The sequence below is a fragment of the Pseudopipra pipra genome, chromosome 6 (genome assembly GCF_036250125.1).
Source record: "Pseudopipra pipra isolate bDixPip1 chromosome 6, bDixPip1.hap1, whole genome shotgun sequence".
NCBI lineage: Eukaryota > Metazoa > Chordata > Aves > Passeriformes > Pipridae > Pseudopipra > Pseudopipra pipra.
Genome location: NC_087554.1, coordinates 32,633,225 through 32,648,567, shown reverse-complemented (window position 1 = coordinate 32,648,567; position 15,343 = coordinate 32,633,225). Strand labels below are relative to the sequence as shown.

Below are 15,343 nucleotides of genomic sequence, written 5' to 3'. Positions count from 1 at the left end.
CAAATTTGAGAAAGTAGAAGTTTATTTAGTTATAAAAAAAAGCTATCAAATTTGAACAATGTACAAAAGATTAAAAAAGGCTAATGATGGACCACAAAGCTATAAAGGAACTTAATGACCGTCAGAGGGCAAGTGTATTCCATCATATACAAAAGATGTAGAAAGAGCTACAATGTACGAAGGAGAGCAGATTTTTTGTAACACAGATTTAAGATTGAAAGAGGCAGAATTCTACAAGTGTGTTTCTTTCCAATGCAATACTAATGAAGTGGGTTGAAAGCAGCAGGTGACTTTTGGTGTTGGTTACTAGGGTTGAAGCTGACATTTTTCATGACGAGCTGTCTAGGCCCTTTGGACGTTTTGTTCAATTTTATTTTTTCCCAATAAAAAACTGTAAACAGTACATTGTGTTAAACTCTTGTATTTGCAGATATACTATCCTCAGGGTACACTTAAAGGTTTTGGAAAAAAACTCTACAATAAAATAAGTCTCAAACATATTACAACTAGCTAAAGTTCCACATGCACAGAAAATTATATTGTCATTAAATCTTCCTAACTTTACTGGAAACAAAGTATTATCAAAGGGCCACTGCCAGCATAATTCAAGGAATAACCTTATAATTTCAAAAGTAGACATGTTTTCCTGAAGAATTGGTATTTATTATGACAGAGGATTCATAATCCTTTATGGCTTTTGAAACAACAGAAATAAAATAAACTAAAATGCCACAATCTATTTGTGACCTCCAGAAGCTTTCATTAGCTCAATCTGAAAAGAGACTAAAACTCAATACTATTCCTACAGACAATTTTGTGACTAAAAGCTCCCTGAACATTGTATTAATTTATGGTCTGAATCACTTGATTTTACACAGAGTTCAAACCAGCCGTTAAGATCTAGGGTCCTGTCTTCACAGCCACTGAAATGATGAAAGACATAAGACTTTTTGAAATTCGGGGTTTTTTTATTCACTATTGATACTGCTTGCTTTTTGGCACTTCAAAGTATAATAATGTATTTAACCAGTCTATTGGCAGACTATTATACAGAATGAAACCTATACTAAGTGGGGGAAAGCTGGCTAGATTGGGAAGATTTAGGGAAGAGCCTTAAATGGGTGCCCAGTTTTTATGTAGTGATAGAGGGAAAGACTGATGATCTTGATCTCTTGAATAGTACAGCAATCCTATCCAGCTGGAAAGAAACATGGGATCACAGCTTTTTCTTCACTCACCTGGGTAACATGCAAAACCAGAAATCAGTGCTCTCCTAAAAGCTGTGACTACAGTTGATTTGCTCACTTATAACCATTTGTCCATATATGCTGGCACTACTGCCAACGCTACGGTCATCTAGAAAAAAATGTCTGTAGAACATCACAAAAATATTTTTCATCTACAATTTTTTGCAAACCTTAATATTTGTGTCAAATATGCCATGACAGCAATGTTTAAATTTTCTTCTACCTTTGGGGTCTTTCTCCAAATTTTTCTCCTTACAGTTTAGTAAAATACCTGAAGTATTTTACAAAATGAAACATCATCAGAGAGTTTCACTGGACATGGGAGATAATTAACAGAGATACAGACCACAATTAAGCCTATTAAATAGGACCTTCCCAAGGTCCCACATGTGTACCATAGGTGCATCTTGTGCTTTTCCTGCCCAAGAATGTGCAAAATGTGCATATGTATTTTTTTAACCTTTCAACATACTTTCCTCAATAAATCTGTTTTTCCACTGATACAAAATTTTAAGTTCTTTCTTAGCCCATCAATAGTAGATGTAAACAACTTATATTTTCCTTCAGTTTGTTAAATAAGTCTAATATATAGCCATATGTATCCATATTTCATTCTAACACATCAGAATGAAAACAACTAAGGATTTGTTATTATTTATATTTTATATTGGTTATTTTCAAATTGGTTTCAAATGAAACATAGAATTATAGGAATACAAATTCACTATTTACTCACTATTAATAGGAGCAGGATTAAGGTCAGATATGATGTTTTAGACAAGAAAGTGAAATCCTTTTAGTACCTTAAGGTATTGCTATCACTGTTAGCCTTTAAAAATAGGGTCTTTTATCAAACTGTAAAAGAAACTTTGCCCTTTGAGGTACTGAGCACACATGACTTTTATGCAATTCGAGGTCCATTAACACCCAGGTAGAGATGTTTAAATGGATCTTAGTGATTTAATATACTTTTCACTAAGTTGGAAAATGATACGCACTTAAAGTTGCCTAGATTGCTTTGAAAATCTTGACATGCGGTTACTGAAATGGGTTGCTCTAATAGATACATATCAAGAGCTACATAATAATGCTTAACAAAGGTACTCTTTAACAAGATTACATATTGGATTTTCTTCAGTCAGCTCATAGTCATGCTATCTGAGTACCCAATATTCATTACTAAATTCATCTTCACAACTACTTTTATGAGACAAGCTTCTCGTACCTCACACACAAGAAACTGAAACAGAAATCAGAAATGATTTGCACAAAGTCCAACAGTTGTATCAGGACCTAAGGCCTTGATTCTAAAGTCCTTTTCACAAACACAAATCCTAACCACAAGCCAGCTTGTCTCTGTGAAGCAATGCACACCCCATTTACGGAGCCATTATCGTCCCCACTTCATCAAAAAGATAAAGAGCATCAACAAATATTTTTTGTTCAAAATAGTAAGGTGAGATAGCTATGCATTAATTTTTTTCTTCGTATGTGAAGAATGTAAGCATCTTTGATGATGTAATTGATAAAATTCTAAACACCTTCCAGGCCATCTTAAATGACTAATAGCTAAAACAGACTTCAGCAAAATATGTCTCCTCTCCCTTCTACATGGCCTGTCATAAACTGAGTTGCCCACTCATTCAGAATGTAGCTAAATGAGCACTTCAACTACAAATCCTTAAGACGCAGTGAGTTCATTGTATTACGCACACTCAGTGCCAGAAACAGAGAATTCCTGTCTCTGACTGCATGTTTCTGGCACTTACTTTCTGCTAGCCTTAGGATTTCTTTGATCCTTCTGTGAGCTGATTTAACTCTCTAAAACGTAAGAGAAATCTAGCAGAAAGATGAACCAACTTCTCTTGCTAAGTCAACAAATGACAAAGCCTGAGAACTTGTACCAGAACTTGTAGTCAGAAGGTAGCAGGGTTACCCAGTCGAAGAAGAAGGAAGTTTTCCTCTTTTTGCCAATAAGGAAATCAGTTTGTCTATAGTCCAAGCAGATTCTGTAAATCTTTACTTTCTGTTCTGAGGTATCAGTTGCTCCAACATACAGTCTGCCTTATCTCAAATAGCCTCACTAAAAAGCAGCTACATTTTTTTTGAGGAAAATGGAGTTGCCAGACCTCACACAGAAGAAAGACTACTAAAAATCTGTAAATAAGAAAACAAAAACTGAACTGTAACAAATATTTACTTTCTGCAGAAAGAAAACCTTGCATTATAATAGTAACCACAACAGCAAAGCTATCAAGTAAGTTTTGCTTAGTGGCATTTATGGTAGCCCAAGACCACATTACAACTTTAATTGACTGTGCTGGTTTTGGCAGTGACAGTTATATCCTTCACAGCAGTTAGTATGGGGCCATGTTTAGGATTTGTGCTGGAAACAGTGTTGATAACACAGGGACATTTTTATTACTGCCGCACAGTGCTCCCCCAGAGCCAAGGCCTTTTCTGCTCCTCACCCCACCCTGCCAGGGAGGGGACTGGAGATGCACAAGAAGTTGGGAGGGCACACAGCTGGGACAGCTGACCCCAACTGACCAAAGGGATATCCCACACCATATGGCCTCATGCGCAGTTTATAGAGCTGTGGGAAGAAGGGGGGTACATGCAGAGCAATGGTTCTTGTCTTCCCAAGCAACCACTACACATGATGGAGCCCTGCTGTCCTGGGCATAACTGAACTCCTGCCTGCCCATGGGTACTGGTGAATGAATTCCTTGTTTTGCTTTGTCTGCATGTGCAGATTTTGCTTTCCCTATTGAACTGTCTTTATCTCAACCCACAAGCATTCTCATTTTTACCCTGCTGATTCTCTTCCCCATCCCACAGAGGAAAGTGAGTGAGCAGCTGTATGCAGCTGAGCTGTCAGCTGAAGTTAAACCACAACAATGACCAAGTGACTTTAAGTGACCAAGGCACTCTGGCTAGGTAGAACCTCTTTGCTCACTTGACAGACAGATTCCAGCTCTAAAATAAAACAAAATGAAAAAATGGTACTGTTGTAACTAGCATTAATTCAGCAGCAGAATAACAGACTTCTACAAATTATTTTATCAAAAAGGTGTCTGAAAAGGAGGTGAATAAAGTACAAGATTCAGGTAACAACATTAGGTAACAAGATTTTTGGGCTTGGATTTTTCAGATAACAGGTTTCTGAGAGTCGGGGAGAATTTTCTGAGGAGGAAGGCAAAGGAGAGATACACTGCATCTGATCCTGATGCACAAAGAAACTGCCTGGACCTTTATATACGTTCTAAGAAAAAGAGAAGTGTTTAATATTTCATATGCTCCTTTAAAAGTTTTACTAGGATCTTTACAATTCCTGTCAACTTTTTTACTCTGAACATTTAACAAAGACTTTCATCTTTTCATGGCCTGAAATCTCCATTCTCCCTTGAAGACGAATCAAGAATGTGAACAGACACAATGAAAGAAGGCAGAAATATTGCTGTTCCTACCTAACATGGAAAAATGCATCACTATGATTATTAACTACCAAACAAACTGTGCTTAGAACAAGTTAATGCAATTGTCATTCCAACTGCTGTTAAACAAAAGTGACTTGTGGCTTGTACTTTCAGGATAGCACAGTAACAATACTAAATGTTCCATCTTCAAAAGACTGCTCCCTGTTTTTCATAAAAATTTTTCAGCAAGGTACTCTGAAAGAGGTTGTTTGCTTGCTTGTTTTTCCCCACCAAGGCAACGTGACATTCATTTCAGTAAATCCTTTCAGCAAGAATATCCAAATATTCTCTTGTCACCATTGAATATATTTTACTTAATACATGGAACAAAAAGACCATTCAAGCAAAACAAAAAGGGAGCAAAACTGTGCAGCTTACTGTGCAAAGACTGAAGACTTCGTTGTCCACAAAATCATTGGGTTATTTCTTCTCCAACATCTGAAAAGCTGCCTTAATCCTATGAATGAGTACTTATCCTTTTGCAGCTTTTATGTTTCACAGCATAGTTCTAAGTATGTATTCTAAGAAAATTTATACCTCTCCTAAGTGTTTGGCACAACAAATAAATGTATTAGAATTGATTTTGCTTCAGGTGTACTGTAGGTGAATGTTAAATGTTAAACCCATTTTGGGAATCAGATATACATTACCGACACTGCACAGTACTGTTACCTAAGAAGTTAGCAATTGTAAAAATGGAAGAGAACAGCATTTATGCTGAATAAAAAATATTTATGGATGGTTGTGAGACACTGGATTATTATATTAATTATTGGCTTGGACTTATGTCAAGTGTGTGGGGAATGGAGTGGGGGGAATAGGTCAAATTTCAACAAGGTGGAATAGTGTCCTGTCCCATGCCCCAGCCCCTTGGAGCCTCCTTGAGCAGCCCCAGAGCAGCTGTCAGTCACTGGCACACCAGTGAGCACTGCCCACACCACACCCCTCAGAGCCCCTGATCCAGCCCCAGAATGGCTGGCACACCCGAACACTGCCCCTCACCCTACCCCTCACCCTACCCCTCACCCTACCCCGGCGCTCCAGAGTGGCCAGTGGGCCAGAAGTCCTCCCTGGAAGGGGTGGCCACAGGGGGCCAGAGCAGATAAAACCAGCACCATGCAGCCATCGTGTGACTGTGACCCTGCCATCTCCTGGACTCCTGGTAGCTGGATCTATGCTGGATCTGGGGTGGTAGCTGTAATTCTCTCTTTTTCTCCCTCTTTCTTTACTTCTTCTCCTAATCTCCTTTCTTGATATTTGGGTAACTAAAAACTGGATGGGTTGGATTTTGCTAAGCTGTATGGGCTAGCAGGTGCTAAGTCATTGCTTTGTGAAATGCTTTAATTTGTTTGAATGTTGCCCTTTAAACTTTTGTCAAGTTCCCTCATTTTTAAAAGTTTGCCAGTAAAAGCATGTCATTTAACCTGCTGAGTAACGTGTGCAGCACCCTTTACTGTGCGCTCTCTCAAGGTATAAAAGACCTGAAGGCCCTTTTAATAAATCCAGTGAGTGGATTTTTTGAGCCTTGTATATTTTTAGAGTAAAACCTCTTTGATGAGCTTGTGGGGCGAGCCTGGGGTCTTATAAGTTGCTAATGTGGTTTGACAGGTATTGATGTCACTTTCTGCAAATGTTCAGCTAGTGGAAAACAATCAATTGTTTCTACTTTTCTCTGAAGTTACCAGGTAGCTTGAAAAGATACTGCATAACACACAGGCAGCTCAAGAACAAAGTTTTGCCAGTGACTCAGCATACTTAGTAACAACCATATACTTTGAAATATAATTTAAAAGATGAGTGGGATTTATCTTCCTACTACACTTTTAGTTCTTTTCTTTCATTTTAAAATGATTTAATTTTCAAGTCATTTAAAATTCTGTATTTGGCCTCAAATCATACCACCAATAAGATGAAAGCACAGCACGCAGAAAACAGTAAGAAGCAAAAATGTTGCAGAAATGATACATGTGATTTAGAAAGAAAAGATCCAAGATAAACATTCATCATGTTATATAGATACCTTGATTCATAATTAACTGGACAGTTTAAAAGACTTTCTGATGAAAGACACTTTGCTTTTTTTTCCTTCCAAAGAGTTTTTAGCAGGAAGTAGATCAGAATAAAACTGGGCAATACAAAGTGGAAAGTCTTTGAACTAAAGATTACCCAGAGAGGTTGTGGAGTCTCCTTCACTAGAGATATTCAAGAACTATTTGGATGCAATTCTGTGCCACGTGTTCTAGGACAACCTTGCTTGAGCAGGGAGCTTGGACCCAATGACCCACTGTGGTCCCTTCCAACCTTACCCACTGTGTGGTTGTGTAAATTGTGTAGGCAGTAAACAACATAAAATTATTTTATATGTAACATCTGACAAGCTGATACAGCAAACTACTTAGTAAACCCACAACTCAATTTTGAAAGGGTGATTTGTTCATTTCAGAACTCAAGCAAGTGTAAAACATTAAAGACATCTTAAGACTGAACTCCACTTGTATTATCTTTGAAATATTTTTATACATTGTCTTAAGACATTCATTACTGTGAAGCACATCATATAATTTATTTTAATTCTCTACAGAACAATATAGTTAATTCAGTATAACCAGTAACTTTATACAGATACAGTATTGAAGCCATGTCCTCTTTTGCTTACTGTCAAGTACAAAACAGCTTATAACAGTCTAAAAAAAAGCTACAAACTACAATTGTAGCATACTGATTTTCTGCCTGGTTAAAGTTTACAGTAGTGGCTTTTTGATCTTTCAGGACAAATAAACACGACAGCACATAACAAACAGTTGTGCAAACTGAAGACTCAACTACCTCCTTTTTCCAGAACTACTTTTCCCTGCTTTACTGCTGCTACCACCAGACTTGCTGGAAGATTTTGAAGAGAAAAGTCTTGTCATGAATTCAGACACATCTGGCAGCTCATGGTTGGAATTCAGCATGTTCATTGATTGCTCCATTTCCTGCATGCAAAGATCAGATAATCTTAATAGCTTGTAACAATTCTGGCTGTAGTTAAGGCATCAGTTGATTGTATCAGAAAGATTTCAAATTTTCCCAAAATACTGTTTCACTATTTGTAGTCCTCCAAGTTACATATTGCTATATATTTTCATGCAAGCACAGCCAAACACCCAGCTACATACAGAAACATAAAACCCCAAAACTAAAAGCACTGGTGTATGGAAAATGGTAACCATGTCTTAAGCAGTCTTACAGGGCAAACATCTGATAAAAAAATAATCTTAAAGAAAAAAATGTCATTATTTATTTTCAACACTACTTTCCTCCATTTTGAAATTTAAGCTTTTGTTTAGATTTTCAGATCTGTGCTTTCATAGATTCACACTTTGATGTTTTCAAATTAGTATTATTTATGCTAAATTAACAAATTTTTGTTAATTTAATTTGTTATTTTCATTGTCCTACTTTCTGACATTAAGCTATTACAGTACAGCATGTGAGTTTTCTTTGCTTCACGAAAAGAAGGATTTTAATGAGACCATATGTCCAGGTAAGCTTAATGTAACTTTATAATTTAGCATAGTGGTTCTATGAGATGAATTAGCATGTTTCAAAACAAACCACCCCTGAAGTGCATACAACAGCTTAACTGCACATCCACAATAGGATAACCCTTACAGCAATTGCCAATTTAATGTGGGATTGTCACCTTGCTCTTCTAGTTACCATTCAGAATGATATCTTTCAGGGCATTTTGCTAGACTTTGTTACTATTGCATCCACACTACATCTACACTTAAAGCCTCCACAACAGGCAGTCACTAAATCATTAATCATTTCTACACAGACTAGTACTGTGCTGATTCCATAAATAAAAAACAAGTTAACTTGAAAAATATTATACAAGCTCTATACACTCCAAAAACAAATGGAATTTGGATATACATTTAACAATTTAATACATGGTCATCTAGAGAATACCATTACAATTGAGTTCTTAAAAACTCCCTTTTCCTACTCTTTAAAGATAATTTAAATTACAAGCAAAATTCCTTCAACTTAAAATTTCTCCTTAACAAGTCATATTGGTCAGCTAATAAGAACTAAATCATCAGAAGTTCTGATGGTATTACCATCAGAATGGCCTGCCTGTAAGCAGTGTCAGGCCAGTGAAAAAAGTAAGGAATAAGTGACTTTTTTTTAAATTCAACTTCCAGAGTTCAGCTTGGTTTGAAGAACATGCTAGCATATATTTGTATCTGTTTTTAAATGAAAATTACAGCCAAAATAGCATTACATAGCTCTGATATGCTTTTTATAGGTATTACTTATTAAAAAAAAAAGATTCAGACACCTATAAAGTACTACTGAAGACACTGGTCATTTAGGGGAGGAGTTTTTAGTTAACCAAGCCTTCAAAAAACAGCCACCCATGACAGACAAGGAATACTTCTAAAAATAAGAAAAGATTTAGCAAAAACCTTGAATCTCCATTTTGTCCTAGCCTTCTGCTATTCAGCATTTTGCATGATGAAAGGACAATAAATCAGGCAATTTAATGACTACATTAAGACTCTGTATCATATACACTACTGTGACATCTGGATTTAACATAGTAAACTGTGCTTTAGCCTGATGGGAAAGAGAACCCCAAATCATACTCTTCTCAATACACACTTATTAAATGATGTCTAAAAATAAAGTGCCAGATTTAAATATAGTGCAAAAATATACTGGAAATTTACAGAAAAAAAATCCTTTGCGAAATTATATTTATCACTCTAAAGAAAGTCTGGAAAACACCATTCATACTGTAACAGCCTCAAAGTTGTGGCAAATAATTTAATTCTGTGTTGTCCTGTTTAACAGCAAATTCATGAGTCAGGAAATGTTAGAACAGCAACACTGCATTAACTGAATAAATGATACCCATTAAGACCTCTTTAAAAGTCCAGTTTTGTTTTTATTGCTTCTCTGTACCCTAAAATCTCATTATCTTTGGTCTCTATGTATGCATCAACTGAACCTACTTACCCGCCTCATATCAGGATCACTGGTGTTGACAACTTTAGGTAAAAGCACAAATATCAGTAACGGAAGAACCATCATCATCACCTACACAGAAAGCAGGAAATACTTCTTCAGCTTAGTTGTTGCTCTAGACACTTTCAGAAATACTAACATAAAGCTTTAGCTAAACAGTCAAATTCTAGAACCACTGCATTTCGAGTCAGTAACCCAGTAATGGTAATCCATTTGTCAGGAAAGAAACCTGGTAAGGGAGTATTGTGCCTTAAATAATATGATTTCAAAATCTATTTCAATAAAGCAAATGGTTGTTATATCTTAAAACTGTTGTAATTACAATTCTGCAACATGTTGATCTCCACATTATTAGAACAAGATCATGTTGTCAAATGAAGCAGACTACAGGCTATTTTCACAGAGTGTGTACGTAAGGAAGGTCACAGAAAAACTTTCTATTGGTATGCAAATGAAAAAAATAAAACAATCCTCTCGGAAGAGCAAAGTGTGTACACCTTTTCTCATTTACTTTATTCTTGGTATTCTGAAAAACAGTTGTATTTAGATCCTTAGCATACTTTTAACCTTTGCGTGTTGCTTGTACGTACCATAGGGTTCATGAGGAAATCTGTCCATCCCCAAGATTCTCTCTTTATAAAGTATGAAGGTGGTCCAGAAGATTTCATCTGCAGTGGGTATGGCAGCCTGACAACTTCAGAGGGTTTGATGTAATTCACGTATCTTGCTCTAATGAGCAAAATGTGAGTAATTGAAAATATAATCATAGAATCTTTAACAAAATAAAAGATGATTTTTTAAAAAAAAAATCGAAACAAAGTTTTAATAATAGACTACAAACAAAATTATGCAGTGTCAATTAGGCTTCATTTTTCAGAAACTAGTTCCTCTCAGCAGCATCTTTTACGGAATCAAAAACAAGCCATTTTTTGTCACCTTGGTAATGAACAAGAAAAACTACACTGTATAAAGACAGATACAGCTTTGCATACTATAGTCTGGTTTAACCAGTTTGCTCAGGGATCAGTTATTTGTATGTGAAGTTAATACCTTTTGCCTAAGTGCATTACTTTGAATTTATCAATACTGAATCTCAGTCTTTATTACTTTATCAGGTTTTTCCATAGCTCTTCACTCATATTATTTATTTGGGCCTGGTATTTAGATAGTTACTCAGTTACTACCATCTTCGTCACTCTTGACCCATTTTTCATGATTTAAGAATATTTACTTGCCTTAGTGCAACTCCAAGGATGACTTCTGCTCATTACAAGAGAAATAGTTTATTCCTTCTGAAATTTTCATCAAATACTCATCCACAGAATGTCTTTCCCGCCTACCTTATGACTAAATATTTTCTCCAAAACTTGAGATTTTAAAGTAGATCTTATCAAATATTCTTTTTCCTCTTTCTAGGAATTACATTAATTTTTAAGGCAGAATGTTCCCTAGAAAAGCCCTGTTGACATTTTCCTCAAGTATCATAGTTTTTCATGCATCTCTGATTCCTCAGCTGTATTCCTCATTACAGTTTCTACCTGTTTGACTGGCAGACATGGCAAGCCTACTGCGACTTTCCTCTGCAGACATATCCTAGCAATTTACTTTACATCAAATTTGTAACCTTACTAGTCTTCAGATACCCAAACAGTGCTAGGAGTGATGTTAAACACACTATTGTGTCTATTTGTCCATATTTATTACATATTGTTGCCAGTAAGATATTGCCTAACGAACTGTAAAAATAAAAATTACATAAAGTTTGGAAAAAACCTAAGCTCAAACAAATTGTTCCGTTATTAAACAAGCACCATTTTCAGTGAGATTTCAACTTTTAACCTCCCTTAAATATACTGTTGGAATATTTATACTGATGTTTGTATTTCTAAAATGTAATGATAACTTTTATAAGATACTGTAGAAGACAATAATGAAGTTAAGAAACTCTATGTCTGCCTGAACAAAGAAAAATTAACTACAAACACGTTTATTTAAATGAAAATCACCTTACTACATCAGATATATAGTTTTTCTGTATTTCTGAATAACTTGCAGTTATAGGTGTACAGTTAGAGTGGTTTGGTATAACATATCTTGCCATAACATAAAAAACAAGCTAATGATGCTACAGAAATACTGCAGGTTAGCAACTACTACTATTAACCAGTAACTGTAACAAGTGTCCTATGGGAATGTAACAGAAATACTTTGGAGTTTCACTGTGCCAAATCCTGACAGAACATTTATTAAAGAAATGGGAATACAGAAGAAGGAAAAAAAGGTACTGGCAAGTGATAAAGCAGATAACTGATTCATGCCCAGATTTTATTTCAGGATAGCTGCATAAGAAGATAATAAAAGTAAACAGAAAGACTTTTAAAATCTATTTTCTCTAATTTAAGGCCATAAATACAAAAAGAAGGAAAGAGATCAGACTTCGGATTTTAAGAAACATGCTCCTAGAAGTGATGTTAAAAGAAGCTGAAACGTATGCTCTGAAATGGAACATCAGACCTACAGCACTGTTTACATTAATTCTTGTACTGTGCTGTCAGGAACACATAATACACCAACACAGAAGCAAATCACATCAGGAAAGGCTCACCTCATTTTGCCTTTTGAAGTTATGTCAACTCGCACAGGCTCAAATTTATGAGCAGGGGATATAACTTCCACTACATAAGATCCTGAAGGTACATCATGAACCACAAAACTTCCATCTGTCCTGAAAAACAGTAAGTTGCGCTACATTTCAATATGCTCCAGCATACAAGACAGCATGCTTTCCCGTTTTTTAAAAGAGGTTGTAAGACTATAATTTTATATTATAAATCTTAATATAACAATGGCCAAAAGAAAAATTTAAATCATTCAGCACTCACAATATCAAACCCCTTAAGATCATCAATGTATGCCACAACAGTAGCAGAAATTACTAGTTTTGTTAAAGGTTTTGTTGTGCCCTCAAGTTATTGTCTTGCTGGAAGAATAATTCAACAGCCCAAGAAAGATCTGAAGTAGTTACATTTCACGTATTCAAGTAACAGCAGAAGGAATTTACACCTTCTTTCCTCCTTCTGAAATACATACAATGAAGTTTACTTCAGCACTTCTGCGGGTAGCAAACCCCCTCCCCAAACTGACATCCTACATAGTGTGGGTAGATATTAGGGAAGATTTGCAATGCACGATAATAGTAGTTTGTGCCTTTGTTGTGAAATAGAGGGGTTTAATTTTAATTGCTCCCTTTAGAACTAGCCCACACTGGAAAACTCAGTCACAACACTAAGGAAACTAAGAGCTCTGAACATATACACAGAAGGGATTTTTATACAAATGGCTTTTATTTTAAAATATGAAACTTGAATATTCAGTGAAATTACTAAAAGGATACTTGAAAGCTTCAGCTCCAGTTGTCTTAAAAGTACAGAAGTTTTCCTCCTATGTGTTTCCAGAAGTTTCCAGTAAGAAAATCTTAGTGTTAAAAGCAACAGCAATGATCTCTCTTCTAAAAATAAGACTCAAAGTTAAGACAAAAAAAAAAAGTTGTTCGAAGGGAAAAAAACACAATAAAACCTGACACATTAGAAACGTGCATCAGAAAAACAAATAAATAAACCCTCTTAAAAGGGAACTCTCAAAAAGAATTTTGTCCTTATGCCCTTTACACCAGCTCTTTTTCAAAGATGCACATCAATTAAGCACCTTCCCACTTTTATGTGATGATTTGAAGCACTAAGAATGCTTACGCTATCTTATATTGCAATTCCTAGAAGGATGTTTCCCTAGGAATTTCCTTCTAATTGTTCATTCTTTACAGTATCACTTTAAAAAAATTCCCCTAATTTTTTTTCTAAAGATGTATTCATATGACACAGCAAATTATCACTTCATATACTGGTATCCAGTACTGGCTTTTTTAGAAGAAAAAAGTTCCATTTTTACCTCAGTGAGGAAACTAATCAGATTTATAAAAATGCTCATACAAGAGAACGACTCTTGTAATACTTGAAAAACAACTTTACTATACCAAATAATTGTTTTCCTATTTTGATAACTGGAATGGTTTTGGTAACTTCTACTTTTAAAACTATGACATTCTTAATTGAGGACATTTTCTATGTCTTAAAATCTCTAGATCCTTTGTTTATATATACCCACTACCACCTAAGACTGAATAGGATAATGTGATTCTTTACAACTTCCAATTGCATTTGCATGATGTTGTGTGAAGCAGTAAAGTCATCCCTTGAACTGGCTTTCACCAGTACAGTGAAAGTTTTTAACGGGTACTATAACACAGAACCACAACTGCAACAAACATTTAGTAAATTCTGAGCAAAGCTAAGGTTCTTATAACGTGGCAGAATTTGCACCAAGGGAAGCTGAGAATAAACACTGTCCTCCAGACAGTGCAAACGCGTTTGGGGTTTAAATTTGTTTTGGAGTTGTTTTTATTTATAACTCTGTTCCAATGTTTTTGATCGCTACGCTAGCAGCCTGAGCCATCAGTTTGGATACGCCTGCAGAAGGCTGAGGCCAAAACCTACAGCATTGCAGGCCTGGCCGTTCCTAGTCCCTTACAAGGTACGGGGCCAGCGTAACTCCAGCAGCCCATCTCGGCAGGCTGTGATTCCGCGATCCCACAGCCGTGCGCGGCTGCCCGGAACACGGCCGTGCCCGGCAGGAGCCGCCCCGCCCCGCCCCGGCCCCGCTCCCGCCCCACCACGGCCGGGCCGGGCCGAGTCTGCCGCCGGCCCCCGCCTGGCCAGGGCCGCCCCCCGGGGCCCGACCCCCGCCGCGCCCGCCGCTCACTTCAGGAAGCCGACGTGCTCCTCCCCGTCCACCAGCACCCGGGCCCCCGCGATCCAGTCCTGGGGCTTCACTCCAGGCACCACGGCCCGGCCCTCGATCTTAAACCGCTCCCCGGGGCCCGCGCCGCCTGGCACCTCCGCCGGCCCGAGGAGCTCCGAGCCGCAGGCGCCGCGAGGCAGCGGCGCGACCGACAGCCAGAGGAGCGCCAGGCACAGCGCCCCGGCCCCGCTCCCAGCCCCGGCCCCGCTCCCGCTCCGCGCCGCCATCGCTGCCCGCGCCCCCATCGCGCGCCTGCGCCCGGCAGGGAGAGGGCGGGGCGGCGCCGGAGCCGCCCCTCGGGCCGGAGCTCTGGGACAGGGGAGAGGCGCGGTTGAGCTGCGGTGCTTGAGCTGCACAATCTGCCCAAACACAACGCGCTTATCCAACAGCCCGTGTCACACGCGTTGGAAAGGCAGGGCAGGATCCTTTGTTTTTTCGGATTGCTGCTCAGAAAGTGGAATGGCAGAAATGTGAACCTGAAGAACATAAATGTGTAAGAAGTAGATGTATGTTCCTTGGTAATGGATCTATTTAAGGTGTTTTAGTTTTAAATCTTAATAGTTATCATGCAAAGAGGAACGAGCTTTTTCTGGGGAAAACAAGTAACAAGCTTACAAAAGATTAAAATTTATCATAAAATAAAGGCCTAAATTGTCATCTTTTAGCAGTGATTCATAGCACTGCAGTTTGTTTCTGATTAAGTACGATAGCATGAAAATGTGTTACTTAATGGAGAGTACAGAC

The 15,343-nt window shown here is 37.6% G+C and overlaps 1 protein-coding gene across 1 annotated transcript; it reads right to left on the bottom strand.

The window, feature by feature from the left end:
- Window positions 1–7,264: 7,264 nt before the first annotated feature.
- On the bottom strand, window positions 7,265–14,859 carry EMC7 (ER membrane protein complex subunit 7). The gene is made up of 5 exons (XM_064658463.1): window positions 14,561–14,859; window positions 12,351–12,470; window positions 10,336–10,474; window positions 9,737–9,817; window positions 7,265–7,701 (listed from the first exon to the last, which is right to left on the bottom strand). Exons 1-5 carry the CDS (start codon window positions 14,842–14,844, stop codon window positions 7,549–7,551), a joined length of 777 nt encoding a protein of 258 aa, XP_064514533.1. The 5' UTR covers window positions 14,845–14,859; the 3' UTR covers window positions 7,265–7,548.
- Window positions 14,860–15,343: the final 484 nt, after the last annotated feature.